Raw genomic sequence first — 13,695 nt, 5'->3', positions numbered from 1 at the left:
TGCTAATGAACATCATGCCGTTACGTGACGTATCGGAAGTTTGGCCAATTATAGAACCTGTTTCGTGCAAATATCATGACGTCAATGACGTCAGCTGGTATTTGCATATGATTGAGATTGAGATGTACTAGTGGTTGGCGAAATACGTAAATCGCCGTGACTTTACTGACAAAATTTCACATAAAATACACATTATTTTCCACATGTAAGAAACAAACAGTGAAATAATTGAATGAAATGTTCATTTTTTATGCATTTCATGAATACTCATTTATTTATCAACTTAACTGAGAAAAGTATTGGATTTCCGTAAGAATGAAACTGCCAAATTCAGCACACTTACGGTACTATGCACTGCACTGCATGATGAGTACGGTAGGCCCCTATGTGACTTTGTCGACAATTGTTGCCGGGAATATGGGTTAATTTCGGGCAATTTCGGGCAACCAATTTTTGGATATTGCCTGCCCGATCGGGCAAGCTAAAAAATAAAATTTGTCGCGGCCTGGTTGACAAATTAGTCAACTCTCTCCATTTTGTAAATATTGAATTTACTGAAAATGTACAGTTGACAAATTAGGTCGACTCTTTTGAACAACTTTCTCAGTGATTGATATCTACAATTGTGGCATATAACTTCACCTATCTTGTAGGACAATGAATAATTATGGTAACTCCACAATGCTGCAAGATGTCACATTATTGTTTTGTCAGAGTATGTGTTTGAAAAGTAGTAAGTGTAACAGATGTGAGACACTGTTGTTGGTCACTGTTGAGTTAAGTGTGTCACACACTTCACAATTCAGTTGATGTACACCTGTCACAACTTCTATAAGATTTGCTTGTTTGCAGGATAATTACTGTATAAATGTGGCGCTAGTATGTGTTCAATTAACTTTCACATTAATGTCATGAAAGAAAGGTGTTTTTTTGTCCTTGGCCTTGTCCACAGGAACAACGTTTTTTGTTTCTATATTATGATACCCCATTTAGATTGGCTTTAGTTAAACACAGTACAGCAACCTATTTCAGACCACAACTGGTGCTATGCAAGAGATTGTGAATCATATAGTAAAAAATTAATAGTTTTTGATATGTATTCAAATTATTAACTTTTGAGTTGGAAAATCTGTCAAGTCCAGCAATATGGAAAGACAGACTTTTCTCATCAAGCATGATCACATTTTGATATAAACAAATAACACCTTATTGAGACTAATTGAACACATTACAGTGCTGAAATGAATTTTTCTATTTGATGATATCAAATGCAAAATACAAATACATTTATCTAAAATTATTGTTTTTCCTCACCCATTTATTGCCACACAGGGAAGTCGTCAGCCAAATGAACAAAGAGTGGCAGATTCTGTCGCAGAAATTCTCCCAGGTCTGCCAAGAGAACACACAACTCTCAAGACAGGTGGAGACCCTTAGTAAATCCTTAGGGGATGCACGGCAACAGACGGAACAGCTGCTATCACTTAATAAAGAGCTTGGCAATAGATTAACAGAAGAGGTGCTAGCATTGAGTAAGAAAGTATCAGAGGAGAGGGAGGAAGAAGACAAAGAGGGAGTGCTGCAGGTGGATAGGAATGACAATGAGCAAATCACTCCTACAAAGGTGAGTGTGTACATAGGAGGCTTTTTTGTCGTTAGTTTTAGTTTTCTCTGATGAGACTGGCTGGCAGTCTGAAACCTGTTGCATATAGTGACCTGGGGTGCATTTCACTAAACTTTACGAAGCTTCGTAAGTCTCGATATCGTTCGTAACTTACGACGAGTCGTAAGTTGTATTTCACTAACTTACTTACGAATGGTACCCTTCGTAAGTAATAGGGATTTACTACAGGGACCCTTCGTAAAGTTCCGTCTAGTATTGGTTATTCGTAACTTTACGAATGGTTACTTTAATTACGAAGGGTTAAAAGTTTATTGAAATGGACCCCTGGGGTGCATTTCACTAACATATACAATACACTGTAAGTCCTTGAGCCCAGTGTAATTTCCAAACGCATCGTAAGTCTAATTTGTAAATTGTATGTTAAAGTTATGATTGGTTTGTGAGTTATGACTTAAGATGTGCAGTATCTCTTTCTGATATCAATCCCTGATCAAGGAAAATATTTTCAAGTTAAAATGTATTATGAATATAGTCAATTTTTCTAAAAATCTATGCAGATTTATTTGCTCAAATATGGACCATTCACATGGCATGGTGTGATTGTCTATGAGTGTAAACAAACAGTTGTTAATTTTGGCATGTGTTTTCTTACTTGTCAGGTTGCCCTTCACATTCGTGAGGTAGAGCTTCAGTGTGCTAATGAAGAGTTGCATACACTACAAGGGAAACTGGAGTTGGCATTAAAGGTATGTATAATGAGATTAATGGGAACAATAAGATCAAATTTATTTATTTAAACTTTCTTTAGGCAGGGTAGCCCCTTCAATGACAAAGCACTGATTTCCAAGGAGGCCCTGCAAGTACACAACATAATTAAAACAATATAGGAATATATCAACTTGGTACATACTGCATCACAAGAATTTCTGATTGTGGGGAAAATAAAAAGTTCAACTATATGATTTTCCTCTAAAAAAGGAAAGAAAAATTGTTATTTGCTAAACAAATACAGATATTGTTTATTTATCATATATAGATATACAAGCAGGGCATAGAAAGAAAAAAGCAGCACCACAAGCTTCAAGAAAATCTTCAAAATCAGTGAACGATATTACAAAAATCAATGCATTATGATCTCTAAATAAAATACAGAAATAATTGCCCCAAAAGTTGATTTTGTGACCACAACAATGTAAAAAAAATCAAACAATGGTTGCAGTTATGTTTTGACAATGACTAAAACATTCCCAGACAATAAACACTATTTTTTGTCTACCGTGGTGAGATGAACTATATTTCAATATGCTCATCAATTTTGTAGAATATGCTATGAGTAATATTTTTGTCTGCTGTATTAATTTCACAGAATAAACAAGAAAGTGACAAGCAGAGATCAGAATTTGCAGTGAAATGCCAGGCTCATCAGGACTACATTGAAGCTCTCAAAGGAGAAGTGGACGACCTTCAACGGCAAGTACAGAGAGTGAGAACCAGTGGTGAGGGTGCTGCAGCACAGGATGACCCTACTCCTGAAGTTGTATAACACATATGGTGTTAAGTGTTTGTAAAGAGTGCTCCATTCAATCCCAGCTTAATCTGCCATCTTGTATTCATTGATATGCACATCCAGAAATTGAATAGACATTGTGGATTCATATGTTCTTTTAAAGGTGTTTTTTTCTGAATACCAAATATCTGTATTCTGAATGTTTGTTTTGTTGTTGAATATTGGACTTAGGATCATTCCAGAGAGTGCCTGATAGAGGGAGGGGGAGTTATATATGTACTTTGCACACTTCTGGGTAAATACAGTATTTGCTCATTCTGTTACCTAGATAATAATGTACTTGTAACAAATGTCTATTCAGTTTCTGGATGGAGGATAGTATAAACCTCACTGAGGTGCTTGCATTTGCCCCACCCACCAATGCAATAGGAAAGGTACCTAATATACTACATTACGGTGCCATTTAAGGATTTACATAGAAAGTATCTAACAAAAGTTTTGTGTTATGTGATGACTGCACAGTCTCTAGTTTTCATACAGGGTTTCTTAAAAAAGAAAGCACAATTTCATTGTTTTAACGATATGTTTTGATGTTGAGTACAAAAGGTGTAAGTGTATCTGACTCCTCTGCCGTTAAGGTGAAGAGGAGAGATCACTTACAGCTAGCGACCCTTAAAAACATTATCAATGAATATTCATATATTTTAATTGTCATATTTTGATATGGATAATGATTCAGTTGGTGCATATAATTTACATTCAATTAATTTTTATTTCTTTCAAAGTTGCACTGAATAGTTGCTTAGATTTTTTCCAAATAAATAAATATTGTTTCTGTGTATTATTAATATTATTATTTATTTTATAAATTAAACATTCATGATTATAATATAAGGACTTCTCCACAGTCCACCATCTGTGTTTGCTGGTGCTTTCAAGCTGTAGACTAGACTTGCAACAAGCCTTGCATAATCAGTGGAAAGGAATGTGGACCAACAGTAACATGTATAGACATCCTACATAATTGGATGACATTATAAAGGACCAAAACATCAAATGAGAGACAATAAGTTATTACTTGTACAAGTAGTGTGTTCTCTTTATGTCTTGGATATGAATATGTTAGCTAGATAAGACAGACTTCAAACAGCCTTGAGCATAATGCTTTGGTAAATCACCTTATTGGATTGTCATGAGTTGGACTAAAATAGTGAAAATTATATCATAATTGGCATCTTTAAACTTTAAAGTTAAGCTATTGGCATGTATGTAATTCTTACAATGCATTATCATCATAAAAACGGGTTACAGGTCACAAACAAACATTCTCTTAATTTGAAGTTTGCCAGATATGTGACGATATAATGCGGCAGTACACTATTGTGCCATGGCTAGAGTCCAGACTAACTGTTTTTATGATCAAAAGAATTTTTAAGCCAAAATTCCACAGGGATGTCAAACTTCACTTCTGGCTTTGGTGAGATGCTGGTGCATAATAAATTGCCTTAAGTCAGGAGGTTGCCATCCCTACACTATCCATGATGATAATCAGTTGAATGCAAGGAGGTTATAAATGCAGAGTTACAACAAAGCACACATGACCTTGTTGCATATTCCTTACATCAGACTTGAATACTATTTCCATCCTAACATGTTTGTTATTCAATACTCTGCTACTGATTAGTTTAATAACTTTTTACATTCTAATATTTATTCCAAAATTGATTGATTTTGTAATGCCGTAATTGTGTGGATTAAAACATGCTATAGTTAGAAGCATTTATCAAATAGTATTAATTGAATAAAAAACAACTAATTTCCTTTGCATATTGCAGTGCATAGTTTGGGTGAGTACCCACTTATAACATCTCAGTGGTAGATTACTTTCATCATAATACTAAGCTCTAGAATTAACAAAAATCATGTGCCCAATAAGTGCCTATGTGGTACTCCCTGGTACTGCAAAAGCTCGATGTTAAAGTCAAAGTAGTGGTACCCCTGGTTGCACCTACATAGTAAGCTGACTCTGAATTAGGGAAGTAGTTGTGTATATTTTGTAACCAGACAAGAAGTTACTTAGTCCTGATTTCAATCAGATGAGAGAATAAATACCATAATATACCAGCAATCTAGGACAGAACTTCCTCAAGGTGTAAGATGTGTCCTTGGAAGTTCAACCCTTTTAGAGCCTTCCATTGCATTGGTTATCAAAACCCAGTTATGGCCTTTGTTTAAAGTTATGTGCTTTATCCAATTTTGCACTGCAATTGTAATAACTCCTTTTTCTTATATGTATGTAGCAAACTAATTGTGCATACAATCAACCTATAAAATATACTTTTCATTACATCATCGACATTGACATTACTATGAGTATTTATAACTTATGAAAACAACAAAATGTCACAACTGGCATCCTTGTAAGCAGTCTCATATGTCTGGATGCAGCTTAAAGTGTTGATTACATATGTTGATGACTTTATTTCACGCTAATCCACAGGTTGTCAACCTGTGTGTGGAATTTTGAATCCTATGTTCTAATCTTGAGTATTCTTGCTGAAAGTTTAAGTCTTGCAACATGATATATGAACCCTTGCTGTAGTCGCCTTATATGAATAGTAAAGGAGACATTCCATCATGACTTGATCGAGAAAGATTCCTGGCAATGTTTGTAACTTTTGCCTTTGTATTGTCAAATGAAATAAACCACAGCTATACTGTGATCAATTGATTAGGTGTAGATATAGTCCGTCAACTCAGAAGTACAAAGTAAATCCGTGGCATCGGGGGTCGATGCTTTGCACCACACGCATTGCGTGGTAAAAAAACGCGATGCATAAAGAGCGTGATAAGTGCAAATCGTGCAGCAGTTGGTGCGCCAAAGAAGCATTTACACACGCATTGCACTGAAATAGTTATTCTCATACCTCCAGTTCCTGAGGTCTATTTACTTTGTACTTCTGAGTTGACAGACTATAAGGGCTATGTTTCCATTTTACCCATGTCAAATATAAACCAATGGCATTTTTTACAAATTGTACATTTCGGCATGCAGTGCCTATACTAATCTGTCCAAGACATGTCATTTTGTAACTGATTGAAGTATAGAAATGCTGTCTTCACCACAGCTATGCAAGTTGTGTGACATACTCTTGATGCTCTTCCAAACTTTTTTCCTTCATGTAAACAGCATTCCTATTGAATCATACTGTTCTATTTGTGTGATTATAATCTATCTGCTCTGATGTATACGATAAAATTATTGTATAGGCGATGTATTATAATACAAATTATGAAATCAAACTGTGATAACTAGCAGTTTAGGATTATACTATTACAACACTTGCATCAATGCAGTGTTGTTGTTACTTCATCCAGGACAGAGTATACTTAAAGCATTGTCCATTTGGCTTCTTTGAGACAGTAGTGTCTTTTGAGACAGTAGTGTCTATGTGTGATACACATGTGATCAAAGGCAGTAGTGCATCTGTAACATACGATATGGCATAAAGTGACTGCACCCTACAGATACACTGCCTTTGATCTTGTGTATCACTCACGGACGCTACTATGTCAAGAAAGCCAAACGGACTATAGATGAGGTGACAGCAGTGTTTAGGAAAAAAAAAGGTTTGTCTCAAAGCTTGCGCACACATTTGTAAAATCGCGCGATTTGAGAAAAATTCGGCGAAAATCCAACTTTTTTTCTCAAAATACCATAAAAAAAAAATCGCATTTCGCATTTGTTTCAAATCACTAGTGAGCTTTGAGACACCTTTTTGAGGGGGGGCCTTATAAACAAAAGTAAGGGTCTGGTCTGCTCTGGTCTATGCACATGGTTCAGATTATAACACATAAAACCACTTTTTTGTTCAATAGCCTTACTTCCCTGCCTTATTGCCTTGTATCTGCTATGGTGCAAGTTATTAAAGCACAAAATTTTCTTCTACCGTCCATGATTAAAACATGGTTCCTTATCAAATTTATGATGTGCATGCATTTTGTTGGGTAAGGAACAAATGACCATTGCCAACCAACTATTTGTTATGTCACCTCATCTATAGTGCTGTAATTCCTCAACGCAGTGACATCACTGCCATAAGAGCCACCATTGTGCCCTTGTGTGCGTGCAAGTCCAATTGTGTAATTTGGGATCTTTATAAAGGCCATTTTCTGCAATGTTTTCAGGAAGCAAAAACATTAGTATCAGCGGTATAGAAATATATTTTAAAAATTGAATCAGAACCTTGGCAAAAAATGGTAGCTATAATGATTGGTATTTGTTAAGAATGAGTCGGGGACCTATTTGGTCTGACCAATGTTTTCAATGCCTAATTTTTTTGTTTTTGTATCTTAATATTTCAATGGCTATGGTTAGCGTAAATAAATGTAATAAAGTTAAACTTACTTTCTTCAGTTGATTTTACTTTTTTTTTACAGATAGGTTATTAAATTGCTGTCAAGTTTTTGTTGTTTGCATGTTACGTGCATTGTACTTGCTCTAAAAATACCAAAATCTAAATTCCAATTGATATTTGGTTCATGGAATCAACTAAATATGTCTGTAAAGTACGAAACACAAGCATTAAACATATATTTGAATGAACGTTTTGCAGCAAGCGAGTATGACGTCTGTTTTGTGTAATTTTTTCTTTAAGACAAATTGCGCTTGGCAGCCATATTATTTACGACTTCTGATATTTGGTATTGTGTTACCTTTTGTAGAATTATTTAAAAATATATAAATATTTGAAAAAAGCCAAAGCAAGCTTTGGGGAAAAAATGTTCAATATGTATTATTAGAAAGAATAATAATGAATTATGCACAGATATACCACCTTTGCTTGTATTTTGTAAACAAGTGACTTTTTGACAAAATAATCGCCATGTTTTCTTGAGAATAAGAAACTTATTGTAGATTTGAAGAAAAAAATTGTAGATAGCATTTGAATTCTAATGATTGAAAAAATAATATACTTCCAGCAAAAATCTGTATATTCTAGTGAATTTGTATAATGAGTTACTGATTACTATTTTGTGGTTCATTAAGCTTTACACGTTTCACTCATGCATGTTTTTGTGTTGTGCACTCTTAATATTTTTGATTGTTTTTTGTAGATGTGTTATGTTGCATGGTACTGGTGTTACTGATCAATGAATGATTGAAGGCAGGTGGATGGACTCCTTGTGCTTTATTATTACATAAATGTGTATCTACTCTCGCAATATGCATTGGATGTTTTTCTTTTGATTTGTCATTGTCATAACTGATGGCTAAGGAAAGAGTACAAGGAAAGTTATGCAAGTTAAGATGTTTGTTGCAGATGATGAATAAAGTGCTCATTTTATGGTCACATTAAATTCAAGCAAATTCTCGTTTGGACTTTCAACAAGTTATACATTCAAACCCACTATCAGCATTTTTGTGGGTTACGGTAGATACATAAGAGAGATACACATTTATGAGTTTCAGTTAAGAAGTAGTGTATGGATGTACTGTGCCGATGGAAGCCGGGTCCTATTCAATGCTTGTGAGTGTGCAAATCCAAAGAGTCCACTCAGTAGATTGCGGGACAATATGGTATCATCTGCATAGTGCATATACTGCACCTGTTACTGAAACTCATCAATATTTTTCAAGTGAGCGTCACATCTGTTGGTTTATATTGTGATATGAAGTATTGAGTTATCCATCCCATCATGTTTGTGCAACACTTCTATTTATATCTTTGTTCTTTCAAATTTGCAGATGCATAAAAAAAACATAACAACTTATTATGATTGATTGAGAAAAAATATACCAGCTTTCTTGCTAAAGCCAAATCTGTTATTCATATTTATTGTATTTTACTTACAAATTGTATTCATTAGGTTGAAAGTAATCATTTTATGAATAATAATAATTACATTATTAATATAGTGCGTTTATGTGTAACCAACATGTTAGGCAAAAAAAAAAGGTTTGTCTCAAAGCTCATGCTTTTGTAAAATTGTGAGATTTGGAAAAAAAGAAATGCGGAATTTTTTTTCATTTCAAAAAAAAATTTTTTCCAGAAAAATTTGGCGAAAATCAGATTTTTTTCTCCAAATACCATGAAAAAAGTCGGGAATAATTTTTTTTTTTTTAATCGCATTTCACATTTGTTTTCAAACCACTCGTGAGCTTTGAGACAAACCATTATTTTTTTTGGCCTTATAATTTTGTGTTTTTTTGACATTACTAATTTGTATGTCAGTGGTATTATGACACATTTTAAAGGACTGCATAGTGTGTAACTCAAATAACACGATGATGTACCATTGATGATTGAAATGATTATAAAACAGCATTTGTAAGCTTTTTCAGACTGATGTTGTACCCTTAACATGCACTATAGGTAACTATTTATCATGGAACAGACTTTTGTGTATAGTACCACTGATATCATTCTCATCTTCAGGACTCACAGTTCAGACCATACATATTTATTCAAACTAGACTTATATTGAGTCAAATGATAACCAAATGTCCATGTAGTAATAAACCAGTAAAGAAGTCATTGAACTGTGGTTTTGAAGATGAGTTTGTTTGTTTACGTATATATCCCCCCTGCCCGGTCAGTATTTTGGCTTGTATGGTAATACCTCTTTAACCATTTATGTATCTGTCTGTCTGTATGTTTGTTTGTTTGCATAATATTGTATTTATGTAGCTATTTCTTCTGTTTAATAACATAAAAATAATGATAATGAAAAGCCTTGTTAATTTACACCAAACTTGTATTTTGTATTTAACATTAATAAATGGACAGATGTGAAATCGAAAAGTTGATTGTATGTGTTTTTCTTGATGATGTAATATTAGGGTTGGCAATTTACCATTCATAACTGGTGGTAAATACAGGAGAACTCAATAGCATGAAGTGTAAAATTTTAAAAATTAAGGAAATAAATGAAGGACCATGAAATAAGCATCATGACCGGGTTTATTAGGAGTAATAGAGAAACACTTCAAATTTATTGGAATATACTATTGTATTATGCATTCTTTCTGTCAGTTTTTGTGAAGCGAGTAGACGCACTTTAAGCCAGCCTTCATATTGTAGTTGTTAACATTAAAATGCTCTTACAATTATAGCCTATTCATAACAATATGAACAACTTGTTCATACACAGCTGGTCTCATCAAAGTAATACAGCACACACTACTCTAAAATACCCAAGTTTGGAGGGAAAATGCCCGGGAAAATGACATCAACAACAACAAGTTGGTGTAGTTTATGAGATGTCCCAATTTCGAGCCCTAATGAGGTTGAAAGTTTTTCTCTTGAAAATAATTGTTCCGAGTTTAAAATTTCCCTGAACTTGGAACTAGTTGCCTAACTCTTGGTTTACCTGTACCACTCGAGAGCTGATCATGGTTGCAGTGGTTATATGTAGGTAGACAAGGATACTGCGCCTATTTGAGCTGCACCCCTGAATGTTGTAAAATCATGGTTTATAATGTGTCTTCTTTGGCCACAGTAGTCAGAAAAAAACTTTAAAAGTATGCAGAGGTGTGTGAGTTGGTGATAACTCTCTAGCCCAAAGGTTCCCTAGTCCGAAAGCTCCTTAGTCCGAAGGTTCGCTTGTCCGAACACGTAATTTACCATTCGCTACTCCGAATTCTGAAAAAAGCTTTGTTAGTCCGAATATCGGGTTCGCTAGTCCGAATTATAAATATGGTTCTCTAGTCCGAATATAGAATAAGCATGTTAAGACTATAACCCTTACCCTAAACCCTAACCCTTATTTTATATTCGGACTAGAGAACCTTCGGATTAGCGAACTTTATTTAGTTTTAGGACCCGTCGGACTAGAGAACCTTCGAACTAGCGACCCTTTGGACTAGAGAGAAATCATGTGTGGGTTGGCATCAATCGCTATTATATCAAATCCCCACAATATTAATTTCAAAACAACAGGACTAACACCATCAACAATTTAGAACAATAACCTCTTCAACCCGGGTAATCTACTCGCGCTGTTATTAAACTCTGATTATTGACTCAATTATTTCCCTTTCACAATAGACAAATTGAGATAATTCAGGACAACTGGACAGGTCAAATCCTTATATTTCCTCATTTCTAGTTCTCAAACAGGATGTCCCTAAAAATTGGATGCTGGATAATTTTAGAATAACGGGGAAACCTAGATGGATATTTTAAAAAATCAGGCTAATATCAACAACAAAAAATGAGAAGAAATAAAAATTCTCTGGAATGGAGTGCCCAAATTTGAGCTAATGAGCTACAATTGTCGGAGTTTGAGGATAAAGAGCAGCATGATTTCAAGTGTTTGTCTTCGGAACTGCCGGAGAGTCTGAAAAAGGAACCATTTGCGTGTTAATTTTTAGTATTTTGATAAAGTTACATTTTCTTAAAATGTCAGATTTGTGACAATATCTGCTCAAATAGACGGGAATTTGACTCCTTCATATTTAAAAATCGAAATTGATATTTGATGTCTTTGCTAAAAATCTTTTTCGTCAGGAACACACAAAACAAGATTATCTCGTTGTCGATGTTTGATAGTCCTAAATTTTGACTGACCACGGTTTTGAAGATCGACATTGGTGAGTGGTGACCCCGGGTGGTGACTAATAATAGTTCCTCCAATTTAGTTCCTTGAAAGTCAGTATACCTGATCTGACTATATTAAAGTGATTCTGTCATTAAAGGCAGTAAGGGAAAATCCCATAATTACAAATTGACAGTTATATAATACCTAGATTAAGGTGACACTCTTCTGTTAATTTCATTATAATATAAATTATTACTAGCAGTTCGCAGACCGTAATGCCCCTCGAATAGTGCGAGCGAAGCGGCTCCATGTACTACGATTTGAAGCAAGTGGTAATGGCATCTGGCAGTAAAAAGTTGTCAAAGTCCCCCAACAGTTTTTACACATGAGACAAGTAGGATGTTCTTTGCCTTCCAGGTCTTCTTTTACCATGTAATGGGGTGTAGAGAGAGCATGTCTTCTGCATGGTTCATCTTCCTACATCCTCAGGATATGTCCCAGGAATCGTAGTTGTCGTGATTTGACATAGTTGATACTAGCAGCGAAATTACAGCGCTTTGAATCCTTCAAGATCTAGCTGGAAAAAGGCGCTAATATAAATCCGAAATTTATTTATTATTATTATTATTATTATTATTATAAACAGGCACAGTGTTGGTGATGTTATAGACCCTTTCATTACTAACATGGTCAGTGCGTTTGATGTTCAGTATTATCCTGTAACATGATGTACCAAAGGCGTTTATCTTATCTTCCATTTCAGTAGATATCACCCAGGACTCACAGCCATAGAGCAATGCTGTAACACAAGTGGCGTAAAAAGGCATGACTTTTGTTGCAACAGTGAATGTTGGACTTCTCCACAGGTGTTCCAGTTTCCAAAATGCACACCCCGGGTACACACCATGCAAGCGCCTTCCGTCGGAAGAGGTCACTGGTGGCAAAAGTTGTGGCAGCAGCAAAAATAAACAAGCAAAAACGAAAAACATTCAAACACCACAAACAAACGTTCGAGAAAGCACACGTCTTGCCTGACCTCAAAACAGGTGATTTTTTTTTAATCCATTTTTTCTTAATTTTTTAAAAGTTTTTGGCGACTTTGGAGAACCTCTAGACCTATTCTGAAGGTTTGCATTTGAGGAGGTATTTATACTCCATATTTAGCAACAAAACAGAAAACGTTATGATTGTATAGCATATGGCATAAGCCCTGGGCATAAAGGCAAGAAGAGTTTATAGAGGGGAGGAGGGTATCCATATGACGTCGAAAGTAGGCCTAATTTGATGGTTCCTATGGTATACTTGACCCATGGCCGCCAACACAATTAATGAGTCTCACCCCTCCCGGTTCCAGAGCCACTGTATGGGTACAGTTCCGGGTAAATTCTTGATAGATTGGACATTGATATCATCGTGATCGTTCACAGTGACGAATCACGGATTATATTTTTATACAGACCTATGAGGGCTGAGGGCGTTATTATCGATTTTTTAACCAGTGCAAAGTTGTTTCTGCAATGATACTGCCGCGTTGGGCGCCTCGCGAAACGCATTTCACATTAATGTGGTAATCAATCATTGTCTGGTATTTGTCACTCATAACAATATAATGACGAATAATAAGTTATGATTCCAAAAAGTTAAACAATAGTTAACTGGTCAGTATCACCTTAAAAGGAAGTGCAAGTGAAACAACAACTATAGGCCTACAGTGACCTGAAGAGTTGGTATTCTCATTTTCAGTGTCAAGCCATAAGGAGAGACTTGCATACCATACAAACAATCCAATGGCCAGGAAATGGTCTCTGGGTATGTTAAATACCCGGGCTAAATGACTTAAATAACAGTTGTGAAAATATTGATACTCGCGTTACAGGAATAATAGCTTTAAAGGTTTTCTTACATGTTGCAGTGTTTCGATTGATAGCAGAAAGTTGGCGGTACCAGTTATTTGTTAGTTATTAAGACAAACAAGTAATATATCTTGCTCACAAGTGATCTATTACTCAAACTGTCTGCA

The 13,695-nt window shown here is 35.2% G+C and overlaps 1 protein-coding gene across 1 annotated transcript in view; it reads left to right on the top strand.

Annotated features, from left to right (window-relative positions):
- The window catches only part of LOC140150317 (uncharacterized), a 171,461-nt gene extending 166,386 nt beyond the window's left edge, over positions 1-5,075 (top strand). Inside the window, 3 exon segments of the mRNA XM_072172326.1 lie at positions 1,333-1,624; positions 2,284-2,370; positions 2,991-5,075. Coding sequence (XP_072028427.1) covers positions 1,333-1,624; positions 2,284-2,370; positions 2,991-3,167 — 556 coding nt within the window. The 3' untranslated portion in view covers positions 3,168-5,075.
- Positions 5,076-13,695: the final 8,620 nt, after the last annotated feature.

This window comes from Amphiura filiformis, chromosome 4 (genome assembly GCF_039555335.1).
Source record: "Amphiura filiformis chromosome 4, Afil_fr2py, whole genome shotgun sequence".
NCBI classification, from domain to species: domain Eukaryota; kingdom Metazoa; phylum Echinodermata; class Ophiuroidea; order Amphilepidida; family Amphiuridae; genus Amphiura; species Amphiura filiformis.
The sequence above is the reverse complement of the archived record's forward strand: the minus strand, read 5'-3'. Positions and strand labels throughout refer to the sequence as shown.